The following is a 24,045-nucleotide window of genomic DNA, read 5'->3' on the forward strand; positions in this document are numbered from 1 at the left end:
TACTTCAGCAGCAGGTAGTATGTTTAGTATGTGTGGTCTGGTCTTTTTCTTTCCAGCTATTCAGCATAATGCTTTGCAGGATTTTATGCTTTAAAGGGTAACTAAAACTGTCAGCATCCATGGGGACGTCTCTTCCTATTGGGGATAATGACATTTTTGGGAAAATTCCCAACTATATGCTGCAATTAAGAAGAGACATCATGTTTTTTGTCAAAATTCAGTAATATCTCTGTATTATTTCCTAATATGAGTATCTGAAAATGTTCTCCGTAGACAAAATGTACTGCCAGTGTTGGGGAACATTTTCTTCAACACAGAGCTTTTTATTTGTTGTACTTTTTGTCTTACATCATCATCTCAAGTCTTTTTATGAATAACAATTGAGTGGTTTTGAGTAGACAAATTTTTATTCTGAAAAGAGCTCTGGATTTGCAAGAGAAAAAATATTCTAACGGAGCTGCAATTGCTTTAACAAAATACATTAAAAAAACCCAAACTGATGGCTGACAATTAATCATCTGACAGTAAGGAGAGTATTGCTTAAGGAAGGAACACAGACATCGTGCTTGTGAGTGCCAGCAGAAGATACTCCCATCTCCGTGTAGTTTGCATCGCCTCTGTGCCACGGCACACTGCTCCCAGCCTTGTGTTGGCACAAGTATCCTCTTGTTGCATTATGCTTCTGGGAGCTAAGCTGGCTTTTAGATGAAAAATAATGGGCTGAGTAATTTTCCTGGCAAAGGAGACCCCTACTCTGGTGTGTGGCAACACCTTGGGCAGTGCCAGCTGCAGAAGCAGCTGCAGGAGTGCTATGAATTGTAGTGGCTGCTGAAGACCTCCTCTGAAGTCATGGGCTTACTTTCCACTTTTCTGCACCAGTTTATAGCCAAAGCTTTTTCTCTGATGCCAGTGCAGTTATATATCCATTTCCCATAGGCAGAACTTCACTAACAAACACATACATTGTCTGGGGACTCCCTTTGCCCACAACTGTCTGCAATTTCCCCTGTTAAAAACAAGAACTTCAGTTCTGAATTACCTTTTTGTCTGTTACAACCCCAGGTTATCATTTGTACAATTAATTACAGTCAGACCTAACATTAAAATCAGAAATTGAAAAAAGCCCTATAAAAACAGAACACAGAGTCCATATTTCAATCATTAAAAAACAAAAGGAATCAAGGCTTTCCTTGATTTTGGATAGTCCGTAAATGTCTTGAGATAGTACCTGAAAGAAAATAAGCGAGAGAGTGAACCTGCATACACCTGAGGAAACTGCACAGTTTCAATACAGCTCAGCTGAGGAACCTTAAAACTCCTCCAAACTGCCTTGCTTTGTACCCTCTGCGTGTTACTCTGCAAAAGAGCGTCCCAAAACTCTTCACACCAGGTTATTTAATTAAGCAAAAGATAATAATACTGTCAAGATTCTAACAGACCTAAAGTAGAAACTTTAGGAATTCAGAGCAGGAGAACATACCTGTTCCAAAGCACTGCAAAGGTTGCAGGGGAACCCTTAGGAAAGGTTTGCATTTACAAGGCTTACTAAAAAGAGGTTGTAACACAGCGGATGCAGCGGTGTAACTCATGTCGGGTTAAATGACTGTCAGGCCCACTTGACCCAACAGGGACTCCAGCCGACTGCCTTATTTTCACCCCATCACAAAACCTTCTTGTACATAGTATTCAATTTCAATTTTATCTTGACTCCTGGCCCTGTTCCTCTGCTTCTCCCTGGCATTTTGCAAACTGCACTCTGAGAGCAAGCAGCAGCACACGGCAAGAAATAGTTTGGTACCTGTGATGGTGATAAGCGCGTGGCCCAATGCAGCAAAGGGTAAAAAAGGCAAAGGCGAAGGCTGGTAGGGACCAGGTTGCTATGGCAAAACCAAACCATTCCACAATTTCTCCAAAGTAGTTGGCTCCAGAAACGTAGGTGAACAGTCCCCCTGCATTGACAAGCAAAAGATGGAATTTTTACAGTCAACTCATGCACATGGAAAGTTCTTTCCCGTAAAGTCAGCAGCAGAATACACCACTTTTCTCATTCAGAGCCCATAACAGCAACCTATGAAGCCAGTGGAGCCATGCCACAGGAGGATCTTGTACAAGGCTCTTGTACAGGAATCAAAGTGGATTCTCACCCAGAGACTTCCAGCACTTTCACAATGATTTATTTTCATTTGGAAAAGGACTTAAGAAAGCCCGTTATTAGATTTAAGTTTAAATGATTAAAATTAGTCAGTTCCCTTCAGGCCCTGAAAATATTTTGCAGCTCCACTACCTTTGGGGAATGCAAACTCTGGGTGTCGCTTTTGCATCTTAGCTGATCACAACATCTACAAGAGGCAGGTAAGTATTGCAGGTGAGAAAGCCTGGAAGAGACATATCACCATCCATAACAAGCCAGCAGGAGTCAAGACCAAAACCAGGAAAATCCTGGCTCCCCATCCATATTGCTCTACAGAACTAGACATCTCCTGGTTCACCGTTCTGGCCCACAGCCACTCTTCCTCACCTAGCCCCACCTTGAAGAAAACGGATAGGAAATTCTGCATGTTGCATCCTTGGTGTTATTTCTTCCCCTAAATCTCCCTTCTGCAGTGTAAGAAGTCCACTACTTCTTCCTGGGCATGGAGAAAAATATTTCCTTCTTTGCAGTTGCCTTTTACAAGGCTTAAGTCCTCTTCCTATGTCCTACCTCAATCTTCTCTGAATTACCCAGACCATTGCCTAAACAGTCTCCTCACAGCTCACGTTTTCTGGATACTCTTGTTGCTTCCCATGGACTGTCTGCAGCCAGCTCACGCTGATCCCAGCAGCTCCGAGGGGCACCTCAACCAAGTCCCAGTGTGATACTGGCATCTCTGCTATTACTGCTGCTTTGCTGTGAATTCAGTTAAAAAATGTTACCTCTCCTGCCGCCCTGCTTTCTCCAAGGAGGGGCAGGATAAGAATATACCTTGAGGAATCTTGTAAGTCACTTCCCCAGGTTTCCTCAGCTGGCGCAGCAGAAGGTCACTGTGAATGTTGATTCCCATTCCCAGCAGAAATAAGAGGAGGCCTAAGAAACAAACAAGAAGTGTATTAGAAAAACAGCTCTGCCTGGTTATCCCGACTGAAGCCCATATGTGAGGTTTATCTTTGGAGCAGGCAGACAGGAGACCTAATGTGAGGTGAGTGGATTCTTTTCCAAGTCAAAAGATGCACTGCTTCTGAGAAGGCTACTCAGCGGAAGCATCAGTGACTGGTGACAAATAACTCTGTATCTCTGTGGCAGTTGTGGGATCACAGTCCACTTGGGATCACCTACATTGGATAACTTCAGCGTGGAGAGCAACTGTGGACAGAACAATGACCATCCTGAGCACACCACCTTGTTGGTGAGACCACAAAACCATAGAATCATAGAATGGTTCGGGTTGGAAAGGACCTTAAAGACCACCTAGTTCCAGCCCCCCCTGCCACAGGCAGGGACACCCCCCACCAGCCCAGGCTGCTCCCAGCCCCATCCAGCCTGGCCTTGAACGCTGCCAGGGATGGGGCAGCCACAGCTTCTCTGGGCAACCTGTGCCGGTGCCTCGCCACCCTCACAGTAAAGAAATTCTTCCTAATACCTAATCTAAACCTACCCTCTTTCCGTTTAAGGCCATTCCCCCTTGTCCTGTCACTACAGGCCCTTGTAAAAGTCCCTCTCCACCTTTCCTGAGGGCCCCTTTAGGTACTGGAACTGCTCGAAGGTCTCCCCAGAGCTCTCCTCCAGGCTGAACAACCCCAACTCTCCCAGCCTGTCCTCAGAGGAGAGGAGCTCCAGCCCGCTGATCATCTTCATGACCCTCCTCTGGGCTTGCTACAACAGGTCCATGTCCTTCTTTATGGTGGGGGCCCCAGAGCTGAATGCAGTACCAAACCAGAGCACATTCACTTGGTGTCAGAAAAAGCTGAAGTTCCCAGCCAGCCATGGTCACCGTTTATTGAACACCAAGGAGGGACACAAAGCACCCAGCTGACACCGCTGGCTGGTGGCAGCCAGCCACAGCTGTGGACATTACTGCAGGGTAACCACAGAGCTGTAGGCAAGTACCACTGCTCTTGTTTTACAGATGGGGAAAAAGAAGCACAAAAAACACATCACTGGAGCCAGGAAGAGACCTACGTCTCGGCACAGCTCAGTCCACCACCAGCGAGGCTGCTTGGACAGAGCTATGGGCATGCACATGGAGCAGTTACTCGCTGAAGGATGCCAACAGCTTCTGGCCAGAATGATTCATCAGCTGATTCATCCGTCTAGCTGAAAAACTAGAGGCATCTGATTGAGAAACTCTGCAGGTGACGTGCCCTACATTTCATGCCACATTAGACACTGAGGAAGCCACCTCTGACAATGATTGAGAAGCAAGGAAAGAAATAGAGGTGGTGTGTGCTACGAAGTATAGAAAAAGGACTAAGCACTGATAAAACCTCAACATTTCCAGTAGCAACAGAAAGTTGGTAAGAGTCTGTAGGGGAAGAATAAACTGTTTGTTTTTTATTTAATATTTCAAACACTGCTAATGCCAATTTCCCTTTTTTTCCCCTTCGTTAAATGCATATTTTATTTATCTTGCATATTATGTGATGTGGTGTTTTCTTTGTTGGGTGTGGGAGCTCTTACTAGACAACGTCCAGGATTTTTGATGTGTGATGCTGTCTGAAAAGGCTGAACTTGCATCCACAGCCTGAAACAGGGTACAAAAAGTACCTTGGTTATTTTGTGTTTGTCATATCCCAAACATTTCCTCAGACCTCCATGTTAATCTTCACTTCTATGCGTGCATTACAAAACATCCTCTGTGCAGCACCAAATGTGCAATGCCACCTAGCTGCTCTTGCTCAGTTGTTCTTGCAGGGATTTTACAGGGTGAAATTAATCTAGGCTATTAAGTTATGGAATATAAAGGAAACATATTAACATGCAACCAGGCTGTGTGTGATCACTAATCTTCCCATGTGCCTTACATGAGAAAAAAAGAGCCCTTTGTCTCTAACGCCTCATTTATGCCGGGGTTTTGCCCTTCTTTTCTCTCTCAGCCGGAATAGCTGCATCAAGTGCAAAGCTCCCTGGCAGGGAAGAGAAAGCCACAGTTTGCACTTGCACACAGTTGCTGCTGGGTGGACACTTCTGGCTGAGCCAGGGCGCATCCACCTGCAGCTGAGGTCTGAGCTTGCACCTCCACAGCCCACAGCAGCGGGAGGCTCTGGAGCAGTGTCAGTAAAACAAAGCTGCTGATTTGAGACTAACACAGAACATTGTATGCCTTCAAAGGTGCCTGCCTAGCAGGGAAAAAAAAAAGTCACTGCACATTTATTTGTTTTATCTGGGCCAGCAGGCAGGTTTTATGCTGATTTCCATCACAACTGATTTGACTCACATGTTCAGTGAAGATTAGGGCATAATTCAAAATGCTTACAAATTGCTTGGAGATTAGATCTTGGGAATCCTGAAGCTGTAATTACCTGATGTAAATCTGATGTCGGTGCACCAATCATTTGGATATTCAGCGCAGTAAATCAGGTAGTACCCCTGGAGGAAGCCATTATAGATACAGAATAACGTGCCAAAGAAAAGCAATTGCAGTGGGAAAGGTCTGCCTCTAGTGAAGAAGGGGTAAATAAATGTCCTAAGGTAGATAAGAAAACAAAGTCAGCGCATTACTCATGATAACATTGTATTTGCAATTTCTCTGCCGTAGCAAAAACCGCTTTAACAAAACATGAAATATAAAAGTGGTCAATAAAGAGAAAAAAATGGAAAACAACTGCAACAAAATAAGATCAGCAGTTAATGGGAACAAGAAATACTGCAGATACCCATATTTTCCTGGTCCTTCAGGACTGCACACAAGGTGGGAGGCCAGCAATCTCATCCAGATTCACTGCCACCTTGGGAAGGTGTCTCTGCCTTCCTTCTCCCTTGTTGGTGAAATAAGGAACTTGTGCCCACAAACAGCATTTTCGTTTTAAGACCTTGCTATAATGCTGCAGGGGGGTGAGCAAAGGATGCTGTGGAGGCACACGAACACACTGATGTTCAAACCAAAGTAGCAAGGGGCAGCACCAGTTACAATATTGATTTGCCAAATGAATGTTACTACGCCACAAGCACGGTGGAGGAGCTTTGTTATCAAGAAGACATTCTTGATGCCACTATGTGGGCAGATCCCTGGGGGCTTTAGCCCATGGTGGCAGCTGGAGTTGAAGGCAGTGTCAAGACCCCTTTAGCTCTCTCATCCCCTGTAGTATATAGCCTAAGCTGTAATCCCATTCCCAGCCGCTCCACTCGGAGACCTCCGCTCATCTCCAACACACAGCAGCTCTGTCATGCTCGGCTCGGACACTTCGACACAGAGGCAGAGCAATGCTGTTGGCTGCCTGGGGGACTGCTTTGCCTCCAGTCCCTGCCTTTCCTCCATGCCTCCAAACTCTTCTTTAAGATAAGAAAAGCTAAACCCCTAAGTTGAATATGCTAAGCTCCAAGATTTCCATACAGCTTCAGCACCTAGGTCCTCCTCAGAAAAAAAGCTGTGCCAGCGCTAGCATTAATGTGTAGGAGCAAATACTTTGTGCTTGCATAGTTTTAAATTTCATATATATCTTTGGTTCAGGTGGGTGTACGCCTCTTGACACTTTGGACAACCCATATCATCCTTGGGAGAGTGAAATGGAGACGTTATATTCATATTTGTTAGGTATTTTCTTACCTGGCCATCAAGTTCTGTATGTCATAAAATCTACACTTAATTTTTTTCTTTTGCCCTCAGGCTTTGGACGGTGCTGATCACACCAGTATATAAACACTGCTGATTACTTAATCCAGTTCCCAGGCTGCCACTATCAACTTAAGCAAGCTGAGGCATAAAATGTCATAACGTTATAAATGGAGAGTAAATCATACTGAGCATGTCTGAAAGTGAGCAAGCAGAGTACAAGCAACAACATGCTCATGCATTCACTGCTTTCCAAAGCAAGCTAAGACAGATTTCCAGCAATCAAGACAGTTGTGATGCAGAAGTGATAAATATTTCTAAATATAGTGAAACCAAATAGGCATGGAAAATATTTTTCAGACAGTGGTATCACATTTGTCATATTTATTAGTGTGGAAAGAAATGCTCTTTGGAATAATGTTACCAATACTCATTGGGTTTGCCCTTTGGGAATGGGATGCTGGAGTTAGGAGCAGGCGAGGCCAGCTTTAGCAATCCAACCTGCCTGTTGAAGTCCTATGGATGAATTAAACCTGAACAGCTATGAGAAAAAAGTGGGAAACTTGCAAATGGAACTCAGAGAAGGTGAATTGTATAGAAGAGTATATCAAACCACACAAAGTGAATTTAGGAAGGGAATTTATACAGCAGATCGGAGTGGGACTTGCATTGGTTCATCCTTTGTCAAAATCAGTCCTGTTTGAGAGTCTCTTAATTTTTACAGCTGATGCAAACAAAAGTTTCTAGCACAAGCTGGCATTTCTCAGCTCCCAGCGAAGTTAACTGTTGCCAAGGTGTTTCTCGATGCAGGATAAAGGTTACAGGCCCTTGAAAGGTGGCTTATCCTGCAGTAACAGAAGGGCAAAAATCATTCATAGATCTATCTGCTGTGGATGCGGTGGATACAGGACAGGAAGAACCTGCATGCAAAGCAGAAGTGCAATAGCAGGGGAGCCAGGAAGCATCAGCTTTTTCTTTGTTGAGGGAATGAAATCCTGGCATTGCTGAAATCCCACCTCGTAGCAGTTTTGAAAATCCAAGTCAGGATTTCTTCCAAGAATCTTTGTTGCGGAGCAACTTCTCCACAGAAATCTCCTTGGGTCTGTAAATCCAGAGGCCAGATTTGGTTCTCTGTATCTGAACAATGTCCTAAGTCTCTGTTTTAATACAGCACTTGTTGGCTCGCACGACATAGCTACTTGGGGGTGTACAAACTATTCCTGATGGGTTTCAAAAAAGCAACAGAGACAAAGCTAGGACATGTTATAGGTTTAAATATTCCATGGAAGAATCTGCATCTCTGCTGGAATTATTTTACAGAATGAAATTCAAAGGGGGACTGAAGGCCACCATTTTACAATAACAAAACCTGGCCTTTTGGATTTAGACCAATGACAAACTTGACCTTTTTCTTTCAGTGCAGTATTGGTGACTAATCCTTTATTCCTTTATTATCCTTACTGGCCAAAGGCATTGCATCTGACTAAACCATTGCCAAGAGCTTCTTTTTAAATGAGTGAATAATAAATTATTCATCTTCTTCTCCATCATTTATTTTCCAGAAGAACAGCTTTTGAAGAGAAAAGCATTTCACATTGCATCAAATTTCATCTTAAAGGTATTAGTCCAGCTCCTTGAAAACTCCAGAGACCCTCACCCAAATGGGGGGAAACTACAGATTTGCTCTTCTTTCCACAAAAGATGGAAATCTGTTCACAAACATTACCATAATCCACTAAGAGTGGGCTCTTAGTCCTCCTCCTTGTTAATTGGAGATGTTTATGCTGCTGCTCTTGTCTTCTTCTCCTCAGGGCCCAGATGCAATAGGTCAGTCAGCAGCAGTTCACATTTTCCAGACACGAGTCTGGAAACTCAAGGTGCGAGTGCCAGGAGGATGGGGTCAGGTTCTTCCCAGAGGTGCCCAACAACGGGACAAGGGGCAACGGGCACAAACTGAAGCACAAGAAGTTACTTCTGAATATGAGGACAAACTTCTCTATCTTGAGAGTGACAAAGCCCTGGCACAGGCTGCCCAGAGAGGCTGTGGGGTCTCCTTCTCTGGAGATGTTCAAAACCCAACTGGACATGACTCTGTGCAACCTGCTGCAGGTGACCCTGCCTTAGCAGGGGGTTGGACTAGATGGTCTCCAGAGCTCCCTTCCGACCCTGGCCGTGCTGTCTGTTACACTAACTACAAACCAGTCAGACCTGAAAGGACTTCCCTGCTATGAAACAGTGGAGTTCTCTTCCACCTGTATTGTGCACAGGTTGAAAATGTTAGCATCCAAACCTGGGGAGATCGCACCGACCTCAAACCAGTTTTATTTGCACTGACATTTAACAGCATAGGAGTCTTTGCCACAGGTTGCCACTGGAATCGCATTGCCAGGGAGCTGCTGGCACCCTTGGCATACCTTCCCACTTGGGTGAAGGCTCAAGATGTTCACAAACACGATGGACTTCTACCCATGGTATCTGTGATGTCCTGCAAAAAGCCTCTAATTATTTTGGAGACATACAGATGTCAAATGACATGTCCCAAAGACATCTGCTGCTGAAGAGTCTGTGCTAAAATCTGCATATACATTCTCTTTTTGAGCCCAGTCCTGTAGGTTATTTGTGGATTGCACTCTGAGGTAATTTTTTAACTTTTACTGGTTTTGAATTGTGTTACACTGATGCTCATTGAATACTTGCAGGAGAAGACTGTTAAGTCTACTCTCCATGTATAGTCAACATCAGGGCACAGTCCGGCACCTAATTTTCCTGTGCCCAATTAAAAATTTTTCAGCTATCCCAGACTGGGTTTAAACAAACAGTTAAAATGTCAGTTCCAAAGCAGCAGGCAATCTTGCTATCAGTTCAAAAGGCAAGTAAAACAAAATACCCCAAAATACTTTAAAAAGTTAAATGAAGCATTTTAACCCCCCTTCTTCCTCCTGACACCTACAGGTGCCCTGGCATCACAAACCATCTAGAATCCCCTCATATACCTCTCCTCAAACATCCTGCTCGGAGATACTTTGTCCTTTCCCACTTAACTCTTACGGACTCTGCAGCAGCCTGAAAAGGTCAACATGTCAGGAATATTTAAACAAGGAGAACAAGCAGGCTATTAGCAGTCACTTGTACGGTGCAGGGTGGACCTTGTCCCTTTTGCTAAGAAGGTGTTCACAGTGAGACATGCTCTGGCACAGCCTCAGGAACAAAATCTGAGCAATGACCCAGGTCACACACACACCAGCAATGCCAGCAGGCTGTTAAGCCTCTGGCAATACCCACTGCAGGTGCAGGACAGATGGGAGATCCCTTGACTGCTGTACTGCGGTTGGATCTCGTCCCTGGTGTAAGGAAGGCTGTAAGTTCAGGAGCTGAGCCAGTTTTGGTGAAGCTGATGTGCAGCTGCAGCTGCCTGCGGAGCCCACCGGCGCGAGGGTGGGCAGCGGCAGGGGGTGCCAGGGGGTGGCTGCCTGCTGCAGGGCAGGGGTCCCTCGCCGGGGCTGGGGGCTGCTCCCTGCCCAGTTCCTGCATCACCGGGACTGTGTGAGACCATCAGATAACTGCAATCACTTGCTGGGCCATGGCCCAGTTTGTGAACTCGCCTTAAATCATTGTCCAGTGACTCTTGGGAGCAAAAGAACAAGAATAAAAATTTTAATTGTGCAGATTTACATATCTAGTTATGACTAACACAGAATCAGAATTAGGTCTCCTTTCCAAGCCTCATGCAAACCATCCTACTTCCATGTTCCTCCAAAGATCTTTGGACAAACTTTTGATGGCTATAATTTAGGGAACAAGACAGATGTATTACTAAAAAGCCTACAATTCAGTTGTATAAAACAATAGTAAACCTGCCATGGCAGGTTCATTTCCAAGTATTCTGCCTAAAAAAATTTGCTCAATCTACCATCCTTAGGCTGTTGGTGGCTCACTTACGAAATTCATCCAACTTGAAGCCTGTTTGTAGGGACACTCTTTCTTTGTGGTCTCTCAGTAGCAAGTTCAGGGCTGGATGAAGATTTCTGGCAGGAGCAGACTCGTCTTTCCTGTGCAAGAGATGCAGGCACACATCTGATAGAGGGGTACAAGAAGGACTGAGGAATCTCTGAGTCAGATGGCACCATGCTTGGGTTTGAGGAGTTCTTGAGAAGAAGGATGATGAGAGCATAAAGTCTGGACAGCACTGATTTAAGGCAAAGACAGCAGAACTGCAGCAGGATTCAGTGCCAAAATAAGAAGAGGTGTGGAAGAGACTGCCACACTGAACTATTGGGACTGCTGAATTTGGACTGGGGATTAATAAGAGACATATTAGAGATAAAATATAACATACAATATTAGAAAATAATTTCTTTGGGAAAGCTGAATAGCTATGACCCAGAGTTTCATGATAATAAAGAAGTAAGTTTGAATGCAATGAAAAGAAATTTCTGTTAAATGTAATACAGAAACAACATTGAAGTGAAGAGCTTGGTAGGACTGAGAAGAAGGGGGATAACCACAGGTTAAAGACAGAGGCAGGTCCTTTAAAAGAGAGAGGAAAAAGTCTAAAGGTTTGGAATGCATATTCATTTTCATATTTCAGGGGATAAATCACATTCAATTTAAGAGAGGCAGAAGGTGGCAGCTGCCCTGGGCGACTGACTGCACTTTCTTTTGAACGATCCGCTATTGTCTTCTGGCAAGGCAGAGTGCTGACCGTGAAGCTCTAATCCCGTATGATAACTACAAGGTTCCATAATGTCTCACGGCTCATCTAACATTATACACAAACGGAACAAGTCAAAAACCCTACAGTAAACTCCCTAGAACAGATAAGCTATTGCTTAACACCAGCATTTACGAGTGAAGCTCCAGAGTGATACTGTGCCAGGAAGGCTGACACCATGGGTGACAGCACTTGCAGAAGCCAACTTCATCAAAGACTGACAGTCAAAGGGAATCAGCAACTGCGCTTGACTTCTGGCCACACAACTAAACACACACTTCAGGTTGAATCCTTGGGGCCAGGTCAGAAAAGCTCAGTAGCTTACAACTGCATGTGAATAAAGTGGGATTACAGGAAAAAACAAACACGTATTTGCAAAAGCATGTGTATCCGATGTAAACGGCTAAAAATAGAATGTTGCTTCTTTATTACTGTTAATCATTACTGAAAAAAAACATGATGCATTTGATCTTGGATAAATTTAAGGCATCTGAACTATGTAACACCCACTTCCAACACTATAAACACCTGAAGTCAGTCATTCTGACCATCTAGCACCAGTCAGTAGTGCCTCATTGCTACAAATTTTAGGCGTGCTATTATACAGTTAGCAAAGTAAGAAGGACAAATACAGTTCAGGGATAAAACTGATTCCTCTTCAAATTGATATAGAAATTATTAAATGTTCTATAAAACAATGTAAGTTAATAAAACATAAATGGTTGAAAAAAGGAAGGAAAAGGAAAGGAACAGGAATTAAGAATGGTTATTTGGGTTTAATTAGTAAAGAAGAACCATGTAGGCTCAACTCCAAGGAAAAAATTCTTGCTCTTCCAGCCAGGTTCCAAAAGTGTTTTGCAAGTCTGTTTATAAATTAATTCCTTAATCCACTTGTTCTCCTTCCATTATTTTTGAAACTGCCACTGGAAAAATCCGGTATCTCCCAGTGATTACCAGCATCCAGTTAGAACCAACAAAGGAGAATTCTTCCTTGTCACAGGTAAAAGAGGCATTGAATCATGAAAAGCATTGATCTTTCCTATTGGCTCTAGCAGGTATAGGAAAAAAAACTATACTTCAATTACTAAGCATTTTCTAAAGGGAAACCAAGAACAACGCTGTTGGGGCTGGTGCATTAACAAGCTACACCAGCAAGTCACAAGCCACCAGCAAGTTACTCTCAGTATACACTTATATTGCTATATTTGTTTCTCAAATGTTTCCATTTTGGTGTACAAACACCAAACAAGTTTTACATACCCTTAATTATGAAATATTATTTTATTTATATTTGTTATTAGCTAACCACCCTTATTTCTTCCTTTTTGTTTGTAATGCAGAAAGGAGACCCGAATGAGAGCTGAACTAAACACTGGGGAAAGTTGATTGAACGCCCATAACGAAAGGCAACTGAAGCAAGAGCCTAGAACCGGCTCTTAATATCCTTCTCACCATCTCCTGCCAAACTGGGCAAATTAATTGGAAAGATGGGGATCTGTTCTTCAAATAATTTGCTCTTTTATAGCCAAAGAAGGTAAAGTGAAGCTAACAGAGCAAAGGAAATGTGTCCCCTGTACAGATCCCTGTTGAAATCAATACCACCCCAGACAGAACCGCAGTTTGTCCCTAGGGACGACACAGCCAAGTACTGGAGTCTGGGATGTATGGCATAACGGACTGTCTGTCTAAAAGGCCAAACACTAACACTTGTAACAGCCTCCTGGACTGGGGGTCCTATATATCCACAGCAGCAGGAGGCAGGACTCGTTTCTCTATTTAACTTAGGCAATCCAATTTTCCTAAAACAGTTTTGAGTGATGGAATTGACATAAATCGGATATATTGTAGGAGAGGGATGGTAGCAGCAGCAGGTGTCCCATGTCTTAGAAAGTTTTTTGACACTGACTCACATGTCAATTTTAAAAGTAACTTGGGGTTTCCTGGTTTAGAGGATGTTATTTTAAGTGGCTGCAAAACTGATTGATATATTGTATCATGGAGTAGTTAGCAACTGTTCATCACTATCAAACTAGTAAGGTATTTTGAGAGAGGTTCTGCAAAAGACTGCTCTGGTACTACTCAGGGCTTTCTTCATGAATGATATGTCTCTGGGGGGAAAAATAATATTCCTAACGTTTGTGGCCAGCACAACTCTGGGACATGCTGAGCGCACCAAAAGTGAGAGCTAGAGTTTCCAGTAAACCTGAAATACTGGTTTCATAATGTGAAAACATTAGATTTGGTTCAATAAAGACTATGGCAAAATACTACACTTGGGTAAGGCTGACCAAACGTAAAAGACCAGCCGGAGAACAGGCTGGATAGCAGAGGGAGTGCTGGTAGGTAGCAAATGGCGCATGAGCTGATGGTAGCAGGCTGCTGTGAGAAAGGCAAATGTTGAAATGTAACGTGGAAATGGGAGTGCTGTTGTAGACACCTGCAGAAATCTTTCCCCTTTGCATGGTGTTAGTAGGAACTTAAATTATACTGCGTCCAGCTGAACTCTGCACTTCACAAAAGACAAGGACCAAGTGGAAGCTGCCCAGAGAAAAACAACTGTGGTCTAGGAAATGTGACATGTAGAAAGATTAAACAACCCCGAGTCCTTCACTCTAAGAGAAAACCAGCGGAAGACATTATAACAATGTACAACTGTATGAAAAGTTGCTGCAAAGAAGAAAGGAGTAAAACATTCTCCTGGTCTACCAGGAACACAGCAAGACCTAACAGGCCTGAACAGCTATATGAAAAATGCAGCGCAGCTGTCAGGGAAGGACAGAGGAGCTCTGGAACATACCAGCTGAAGGGCTGGAGGAAACTTCACCAATGGCAAGTGTTAAGGACAGGCCAGACAAACGTCCATCGGGAATGAGAAGAAAATTTGAGGACTATACGTGGTCAGGAACTGCCTGGGAATGAGAACTTGGCGCTATCTTGGTGAGACAGAGGTTCTGACAAGAAGCTGGGGCGCAGGGATGAGATCTGGAATTAGCTGAGCGCAAAAACTAGCATGAGCAAAACCTTTTCTTGGGCTGCAGACTGAACCCAATGCCTGGCCAGCGCTCTCAGCTGAAACCCTAACTAAACTTGATCCAGATTTATACTTGTATGAGGATTAGAGAACAGAACCAGGGTCAACATGACTCGATGGATTGTGGTGATGACAAATGTGCAGATGTCACAGTGCTTCGTGATTACCTAAAGTGTAGCAGTACTTAAAAGATCATGAAAATGCTTGTTGTTTTATCTAAGCAACGGTGTGTCAAAGGCTTACCCAGCCAAAGCATGTATTTCAGCAAGGTATCTCTCTTCTCCAGAAATAACCACTTGGTATTTATGAAGACAGATCACTTTGTTCCTATTGCTAAACTGTGGGTGTCTGCCAAAAGCCTGCAACATGTGCCAGAGTAACTTAACCAGACGCTACACTATGCACTTGAAAAAGCTCCCTGCTCCACTGGAGCAGAGAGCTCCAAGTGTTCACAGAGGCTGAGAGCGTGAGCCGAACAAAAGGACGCACCTACATGAAAAGATATAAAATCCAAGGATGCACAGACCTGTGCCCTTACAACTGCACTTTCCGAGAAAGTATAATTATTTCCCATAAATGGTCCATGTGGGGCTGAGAAATGACCAAAGGAAGCCAGGCATGTGGTAACCTGTCCTTCTCCAGATCTACATCTTGGTGAGACTGTACCCAACAAGACGCATTGCTAATAGCCTTTAAAATACTCTTAACTGGCTTTTTCCACTCTAGTAATTCCTTCTTTTCCTCTTTTACGCCTAAACTCCTGCTCTGTCTCCATTTTGTTCTTCCAGCCTTCCTGTCTGCCTTCCTTTGTCTTTCCTTCTTCAGATTCTCCCTTCCTTTATGGCTCTTTGTGTGCTTTTTGTCCCTTTTGCTGCCCTACCACTGCACTCTGCCTGTCTTTCATTGTAGTGCTTTCACCTGTGTCCCTCTCCCTTTGCAGTTATCACTGGGTATCTTTAGCAATAGGATTGCTCCTCTTGGGCTTCCTAACAGGTCTTTGTTCCCTCTACAGCAGCTTTTCTGGATCCTGTACCTGGAAAGGCCTCAGCAACAACAATGGATTATTAGTATGGATTATGTTGACCTGTACATGAAAATGCATCATGCTTCCTGTACCATTTAATTCCCCATTCTGTTGGCTTTGCACTGCCTCTGTTGTGTCACGTTTCAGTAAACCACAAACTCTTCGCATAACTGGGACATGTAACAGCATCGATTTACACAGTTGCTGTAACAGAAGCTGGCTGTTTGTTCCAGAGCAACGCTGGGCACTTGTGGACATCAGGGGAGATGCAGAACTCCTGGGTTTCTTCTCTCCCAAGTCCCCATGCAATTGGTTTGTGTGAGGGAGGAACAGGCCAGGTAATACGTAATATAATAAAAATAACAGGTGGTGGAGGGTTTCCAGTGCTGGTCCGTAGCTGGGGAGCATGTCCACCCACGAGGACCAGTGAGCACGTGTTGAGGGTCAGAGGCGGCATGCTCACTGCTCCCGCGCACAGCGAGCAGGCTGCTGGCTTGCTTCGCTGCTCAGCCCACGCAGCCATCGCTGGCAGAGGGGGGGCACAGAGCAGGAGCCATGCTTTGGGGCTACAGGAGGCTGCCATACACACCTAAGGACACGGGTGCACGAGGTGACAGGCAGCTGCAGAAGTCTCATCCTCAGCACATGAGACTTGACACATCTGGGTTGTTTGTTCTGCTACATGAGGTAGTTTGAGATTGTAAGATGTATGTTGTTAAAAAAAAAAAAAAAAAAAAAGCTGTGAGAAAACCAGGTTGTCAGCTACATTTCTTTCTTTTTAGGTCTGTTTTATAGATGCCTCTGTCAAAAACTGTTCTAAGTCCTGTCTCTGCTGAGAGGCTTGTTTCATCGTGCAGCAGGGTAATGCTAGGAAGACTTTTGACCATTTCACCGCAGTCCAGAGAGTTCAGAAGTGCACCACCGGGTCATCTTCCTCCTCATTTGTTACTACACAAAGACATGCTCTAAGAAACTGAAAGATTCAGCAATAAATCTCCACAGAAGTTGAGGCCTGTGGTGCGTTGGGAAAGCCCTCTTCATAATTGAAATGGCCAGAAACACTGCAGAGATTTTTTTCCAAAACAGTGAAAAAATGTTAAAGCTGAAAATAATAACTTCTAAATCCTTAGGCTGTTCTGAAAAACATTGGTTGAAATGTCTTACATTTAGAAAGACGGTATTCCAAATTTCTCCTGAACCTGTATGACCTCGTGGCATCCATGGCAGTGCATACACACAAAGAGGAACAAAATTTGAAATGGTCAGGTTAAGTCCTGAGTTTACGCCCACATTAAAATGATCAGAGGACTTAATATTCCCTTTTTTTTCCTGAGGCAAAGCAATACCACAGGCTGACTCTGAGTCACAGTCATCTTTACTCCCTCCCAAAACATGTCCACAGATTTCCTAACACTGAAAGTTGCTAAGTGAAACACTCAGCACATAGACAGTATCAGTATTAAAGTGTCTTGACACCTGGATACTGCCCTCTCACATCATCTCCTTTTTCCTTCCATTTCTTCTCACCCCCACCCCACCTCCTGCCCTAGCTGTTTTTAACAATTCTTCTACTTGTCCCTTCCAGTGCTACTCTCTTTCACCTGACCTTTTTATCTCTTCCCACCTTCTAGCCCTGACTGTGAGCCACACAATGTTTTTTATTTTCTCTGCATTTAAGACAACTTGTATTTTTCTAGTCCATGCTGCCAGGATTCCAGCTAGGAGAGCTCTTCTGCCCTGTTGAGTACCCTGCCAGCCAGAACGGCATGAGCAGTCCTGCCCTGGCCCTGCAGCCCCGGCCAGGACAATACTTGGCTGGGTTGCAGGCTCACACATGGTGGTCCTGCTTATAGCCTCACATGAACCAGAGAAACTGTTCTGCACGGGCAGACTCTCAAGATGTTAGCTGACAAACTTTATGTTTGAACAAATACAAATGCATTTCTCAGAAACAGCTCCGCTGAGTCTAAATTGCTTTTCCTGAGAACAACCAGAGATGCATCTCTACACTTCAGTAACCCTAACCCAGGCCAGGTTTGCCAACATGAATGCTTTAATGACGCTTTTTTTTTTTTTTTTAAAAAAAAAGGTTCTAAAAAGAAGCACACACAGAGAACTCAATAGCATAAAGTAAATACAAGGGTTTTTTCCTCTTCTTCATTGTTCTCAGGAGCAGCCAAAGTTGTATAGATATATGCATTCTCCTGGCCCAGACATGTGACAGGAGTCACTGAAAGAATTGCTTTAGGACCACACCGTCCAGAGGTATTTTCACTTGCATCTCTAGCAGGAGACCACGCTAGTGTGATTAGAGTGCTTTGAGTAGCCCAGCTAGCTTACTCAGAGCTCCTGTGAGCCTTCCCACCCTGCACCAAACGATGACATGAAGGGCTATCCCAAGGGGATTTGGCTTTCTAGGAAAGACGCCCATCTTTACCAGCACATCAAAGTGCTGCAGGGTGTCACTCTGCCCCAGGACCTGCTCCAGCATAGTCCTGCCAGGGAATCGATCTGTTCCTTCATGCAAACCCTCTTTCTCTAGTAGACAACAATCTCTTTGCAGACAACCCTGATAACAGTGACATTCTCCAAAGACATTTCTGGGAGACAGTCTCCCAGCATGGAAAGTGTTAGATTAAGTCGGTGAATTCTAGCACATAAGCAAAATGGTGTCTTATATATGGCCAAAGTTGACTGTGGGTGTTGCTGCTCTGTTACATGTTTATAAAGAGTGATAACGAAGGAGGAGCTCAAAATCAACTTCATTCAGATGTGACCTTGTTTCATTGCTATTGCAGGTCACATTTCTAGGATTGGTGAAACTTTCTGCCCATCCTTAGGTATTAGTATGGTAGCAATTGATGTTTCAAAAGTTCACAGCTAGATAGAATTTAGCTGGGTCTTAAAATGAGTTTGGATCCATAGAAAAATATATACATGTTTCTTCTTATCAGTTGACTTTTCCCATCTTCCTGCACCAAATATTTTAACCCGGTTTTAGTATGATTTTTTTTTTTTACAAAATAATTCCATTGCTATTGCTGTATCTGTGAGATGTTCCAAAAATAATTATAATGTCAGCTGAGTGGTCAGCAAAGATTAACACAGCTCTTATGCTCAAAGGGGTGTAGATGTACATCGATTAATTATTTTAGTAAGAATCACCCTACTGATCAACTCGCCTGCCACGTTTAAATCAACATCTAGAAGAAGACGACGCTTCAAGGTGTGTAACTTAAGAATACTCTCTTGATTTATAGTTTGAAAGTATTTCTTTATCGTAATTCTTCTCTTCTAAAATTACTTTAATTTTGAAGAAGATACAGAGAACATAACTTACACCAAGGGAAATAGGTCCAGTGTCTGGGATGGACATTTATTTATAAACACTACTAGGAGGTTATTTAATAATTTTTTATTCTTAACTGAGCTACCCAAAACTGGGAAATGACCTAATTGTATTGGCTTTTCAAAACACAAAGGGGCTTGTGAAAAACTGTCCTTGTGCCAAACCATATTTATTGACTCAGTAAAAAAGTACTACCTGACCCCAGTCTCCCCCCTGCAATGGCTGCCTCTCTTACGGTAAGAAATAAAAACACCACACTTTTGGACCTTGAGAGAGCAACGTCCGTAATAAATTTCCCACTGTGCATTTGGAATGAACCTTAACATTTTTCCCTTGCTTTTTATTTCCTACTTAAAGGAGTAGCCCCCATAAGGGAATACTACAGGCATCCCATGATTAAAACAAGTAACTTCCTTCTTTGGTAAAAGCGTTATTATTTCTGAGTAAAAACACTTACTGAAACTCCTGTGTATAATTTAATCTTTTTTTTTTTTTTCTCTGTCTTAGTATAGTCCTTTATAACCCTGCTTTTCCAATACCAACAGCAGGAATCCAGTAATGCAAATCCAGATCTTTACATCCCCATCAGTCTTAACAAAGCTCAGCGGAGTTTGGTGCTCAGAATATATCTTCCTATAAGACTTTAAACTCCCAGGATATCAGGTGATATCAAAAGATATCAACCCACACACAGGTGAGATCAGAGGGTCCTGCTTGTGCCTTGGTGACAGCCTCGTGGCTGGGACCTCAGGTCCCTGCTCTAGGACTGCAATCTGAACCGGTCTCTGCAGCGCAGCTGGTACCGAGCACTCACCAAGTCTTTGTGCCTTTAGCAGTGACAGGAGTGACAAAGAAGTTTCAGAGCCAACATGAATACTGCTTTAGCTATGGCCCCGCTCCAGGTAGTGGAGACGGGATGAAGAGAAAAAACTTCTGTGACCTGCTCTGCATGCACCATGCTTCCCTCTGCTTCTGGAGAACAGGATAGACACCCTGTGGCTGGAGCTCAGGCCAGTGGACTGACTGCAAAACAAATGGTCTGGAATCATAAATTGCAATACCATGCAGGACACAAAAACTTCTTAAACAACCAGATTAGGGAATTATGGCCCTAGGTGGCACGGTAGGAGCAGGTGGGTATGATGGGGAATGGACAGCAAGAGCACGGCACGCAATAATGTCTGTCTGGGAGGAAAACCTGGGGCATAAATACAAAACCATAGAGGATTGTAAAGCTGCCTGGTAAAGACAAAATGGCACAAATTAAGTGACACCAGATAGCAATATACTGTCAACAGGCATGTTGTCTTGAAAAGAAGTGAAGAACGATATGTCTTAAGTTATCTCTGCAGAAATTCTTCCAGTCCAACAGATAAAAGGAAAAATAATGTGGATACACTTTGGGCTGGGCAAAACCTATAGGTTTTTGTAATGTTAGCCTACTTTCCAATGGGAAAGGAATGTATAGATAAGATCGTTTGTGCTAACAGTTAGGAAGGCAATCAGCTAGTATGCTGTTTTGAGAACATAATTGGCAAGGTATTTAATAACGCTAGAGGAGACTGCAAAGAAGCAAACTCCATACCAGCACTGGGTACATGAAAATTTTACGCATCTGTGGCTAAGCATACAAAGAGATATTTTTGTTGATTATTTTTACATTAATTTGAGGAACCTGGCTAAAAATAGCACTGAATCTATTATCTTCACTGAAGAGAATAAATTAGGTATTAGCATTACTGAAACTCACTGGGTTGAATTGCAAAAAGTTAAACTTGTTGACTTGGGAGCAAGGAACACATGAAAGAGGCAGAGCAAACGGCCAGCCTCTGTTAGGGATATCACTGCCAGATCCAGTTACTGTTAAGTCCAAACAGCAGAAGAGGGGATGCAAATGTATTGCTGTGTGGCTGGTGAAGGCCAAAAGGAATCTGGTTATGTTCTATTGCAAAGCATCAAGGTGAAGCAAATCAGAGAGTAAGATTTGTTACTTGTGAAACAACTGCATGTTGTGTATCGGGAGGTGAATGATAAAGGTTTCATGAGGCTGTTAACAAGAACGTCTTTAGTTATTGGCATTTAATGATGGTGACTTTCTAAGACAAAAGGATAAAATAACTATTTTGATAAAGAAAAAATTAATCTCCAGATTGAGTCTGGTGGTTATTGTATGAGTCTATTATATTCACTATTTGCAAGGAGAGTACCACCTAGAAATATATAGATATACTTCAAACTCAATCTAATCTCTGTTTATCCACTTCATGTTTCAAAAAACACAACTAAAACTCCTTACGAACTAACAAAATATACTCCTATACATCATGAGCAAATTAATTTATAAATGACTTACTCATTTGCGGTCTGCATCTGCCTGCATCTCTCTGGAGGCTTGAGCTGGCTTTGGTACTGATCGCAAGCAGGCACACCTACATGGAAAAATGACCAGCATGTCCAGGTAAATGCTGCACCTGCCTGCCCACCCAGGCAGCACAGATCAGCTTAGAAAGGGATGACACGTGCCATGTTCTGCAGAGCCTGGGGAGAGGGAGTGTCTTTTTCCCCTCCCAACTTAGTTTTGGGAAGAAGGGAACTAGCCAAAAGAAGCATGAAAGGATTACGCAGGGATATTGTTTTCAAAAGCTCTTGGTTGCCCATTCTTTTCTCATGAAAGCCTGCTTTCCTCAGTCTTTTTAGAAAGATGTCAATTTGGAGAAAACCCAACCACAGGCACACCAAATGGGTCACCTGCAACCAAAGGGGTTTGGGGATCCAGGTGTGTCTGGAAGAGCAGCCTACTTGATGTCTGGCACATCCATCTGAATGCACTTCAGAAATGAAAACAATTTTTTTTAACCTAGATACTTACACTAGCAGAGTAGAAGATTATGCTCTTGCTCGGAAACAAAGTTGCAAGAGAAGAAAATAAATAAGGATGTAATTCTAGGTGGTAGTTGAAACTGACACACCTCTTGAAATTACTGGTGCCTGGGTTACTATGGGCAGCAGAGTGGGGGGGCAAGGCAGCACCTCGGTTTTGACAGCAGTACCTCAGGATCAGCTTCATAGGTCAGTGAGACAAGACCTTCCCCCCGCCACTGTGCACGGGGGCATCTCCTCTGCTCCCTCGCCACTCTTTCTTTCTCACTTCTAAGAGAAACGCAGCATTAAGGTCTATATGGAATTCCATAGTGATGGCTTCCTCTCATTACCTTCTACTTTACTTCTCACCTCTGGTTTTGCAAGCTGGACTGCAAAATGCTGGCGGGGGGAAGCTGGAATGCAAAATGGGTTGCAGCAAACAGGCTTCTCCCCGACGGCTCCAGCTGGTATTCTCAGTGTAGTCCCTGACCAGCATGGCCCCTCCAGCAGGAAAGGCTGTATCAGAAATGACATTTCAAAGCAAAATCCTTTGCAAGTCATTTGTCACAAGAAGTATTCCTGTACATTTATCTTACACCACTCATCATTTTCAGCTCATGGCCAGCTCCTCACAGGGATTGCATACACAGATGGCAGGCTTGGCATTCAGTGCTTTTCTCACTTTCTTCCTCATTTTCTCTGCCTTCCCACCCCACCAGTTTTGGGGGCCCTACCATTGCAGGCCCTGCCTTATGAAAGCAAAGAAGCTCTATGAGCTTACCTAAAATAGATGTGATAAATTCAGAATTTTATAGGATGCTTGCCGTAGCACCATAGAGCATTTGGATTTGATTAAATTCACACCATGTTGTGGTAATAAAGTGCACATTGAGACACTTTATTATCTCAGCCAGGGTGGCAGAGGTAGGGGGTGGGACTGGGGATTCCTTCCTTCCCTCCCCTCCCTTCCCCAGCAGCAGCAGCCTGCCCTCAGCCCTCCCTGAATGCCTCAGGGACACACCACCTTGTGCTTGCCACGAAGAGAGAGGCTGCTGCCTAGTGGTGGCAGAGAAAGATGGAGAACGTACTGCTGTCACGGTTCACCACAGGCCCGCTGGACTGCTGCTCCTGGGCCAAGCTGGGAAGGTCTCCTGGTTCCATCCGCCTCCCTCTTGCACCCTCTCGGGCAAGAATCTCCGTACTGGACTGCGCTAGGGGAGGGATGGCTCCCTGGGCAGCAGCTGGTACCCAGATGACCCTGGCCTTTCTCTTCCAGCAGTGGGCTGGATGGGAGCACCCCACCAGTCAGAGCTGGCTCACGGGGCAAGCAGAGAGGTCTTACAAGGTCCTTGTCAATGAGGAGCCATCGGCATTAACCCAGGGAGTTTCCAGAAGAAGATCAGAGTGGTCCTTACAACACTCTGGTGTATTCTTCAACAACCTAACAACAAATACAAAGTTACCGCTGAGAAAAGTGGCACATGGCAAAAATTCTAGACAGCTGGTGAGTATCAGCATGGGTAGGACAGCATTACTGAGCACTAAGCCCAAGCAGAGAAGTTACTTTAAAATCAAAGAAATACAGTCATATAAACACAAGCCATTCCTCGGGAGTGGTAGATTGTAATCTTGGCTAAACTCAAGGTTACACCAGCTCCGTGGTGTTCAAAGTAGCCTGGAAATACAGGGCTTCCTGGTGTGACCCCAGAACAAAAAGTACTCCTTCGATCCGTAAGCATCAGAGTAGCATATGCAAACAGGGAGGTGATGTTTTCTCTAGATATGCTACTACAAGTCTCTATTGTATTCTGCATCCAACACCGATGCCTTCATGTTAAAAAGGATATAGGAAAAGAGGAGAAAAAAGCCACAGAAATCATCTGAGCACTGAGGGGAAAAAAATGTCTTGCACTGAGGGCAAAAGGTGTCTTGCATCGAGGGCCTTCAGCTGCGGTTCAGTGACATTATAAATCTGCTTTAGGAAGCCTCAGATCAAATAAGAAATGTTGCAGCTACCTGACACCATGCCCAAAAGCAGGACAAATTCATTGTTCTGGTTTAAACCTGTTCCTAAATTTATGAAAAGGTAATTTTATCCCGACCAACTCTGTGCGGGACAAAGTATCATGTGTCGGCACCGCTCTAACTCTATGTCAGATCAGGTAATGTCTGTTCCCCTGTAGCTGGCATAAATCCACCACAAAAACATAAATTCAGCATGTACACTGTATCACGTGCAGCAGCTAACTCATCAGAAACATGATCACGTGTGCCTACATTATCTGGATCACACGGGTGCAGGTGGAGGACCTGACAGCTCTG

At 43.9% G+C, this 24,045-nt stretch overlaps 1 protein-coding gene across 1 annotated transcript in view; it reads right to left on the minus strand.

Moving 5' to 3' along the window:
• Window positions 1-385: 385 nt before the first annotated feature.
• The window catches only part of SRD5A2 (steroid 5 alpha-reductase 2), a 39,427-nt gene continuing 15,767 nt past the window's right edge, over window positions 386-24,045 (minus strand). The window contains 4 exon segments of the mRNA XM_080407842.1: window positions 386-1,228; window positions 1,799-1,949; window positions 2,963-3,064; window positions 5,497-5,660. Coding sequence (XP_080263968.1) covers window positions 1,162-1,228; window positions 1,799-1,949; window positions 2,963-3,064; window positions 5,497-5,660 — 484 coding nt within the window. The 3' untranslated portion in view covers window positions 386-1,161.

Source organism: Falco punctatus (assembly GCF_963210335.1).
Source record: "Falco punctatus genome assembly, chromosome: 12".
NCBI lineage: Eukaryota > Metazoa > Chordata > Aves > Falconiformes > Falconidae > Falco > Falco punctatus.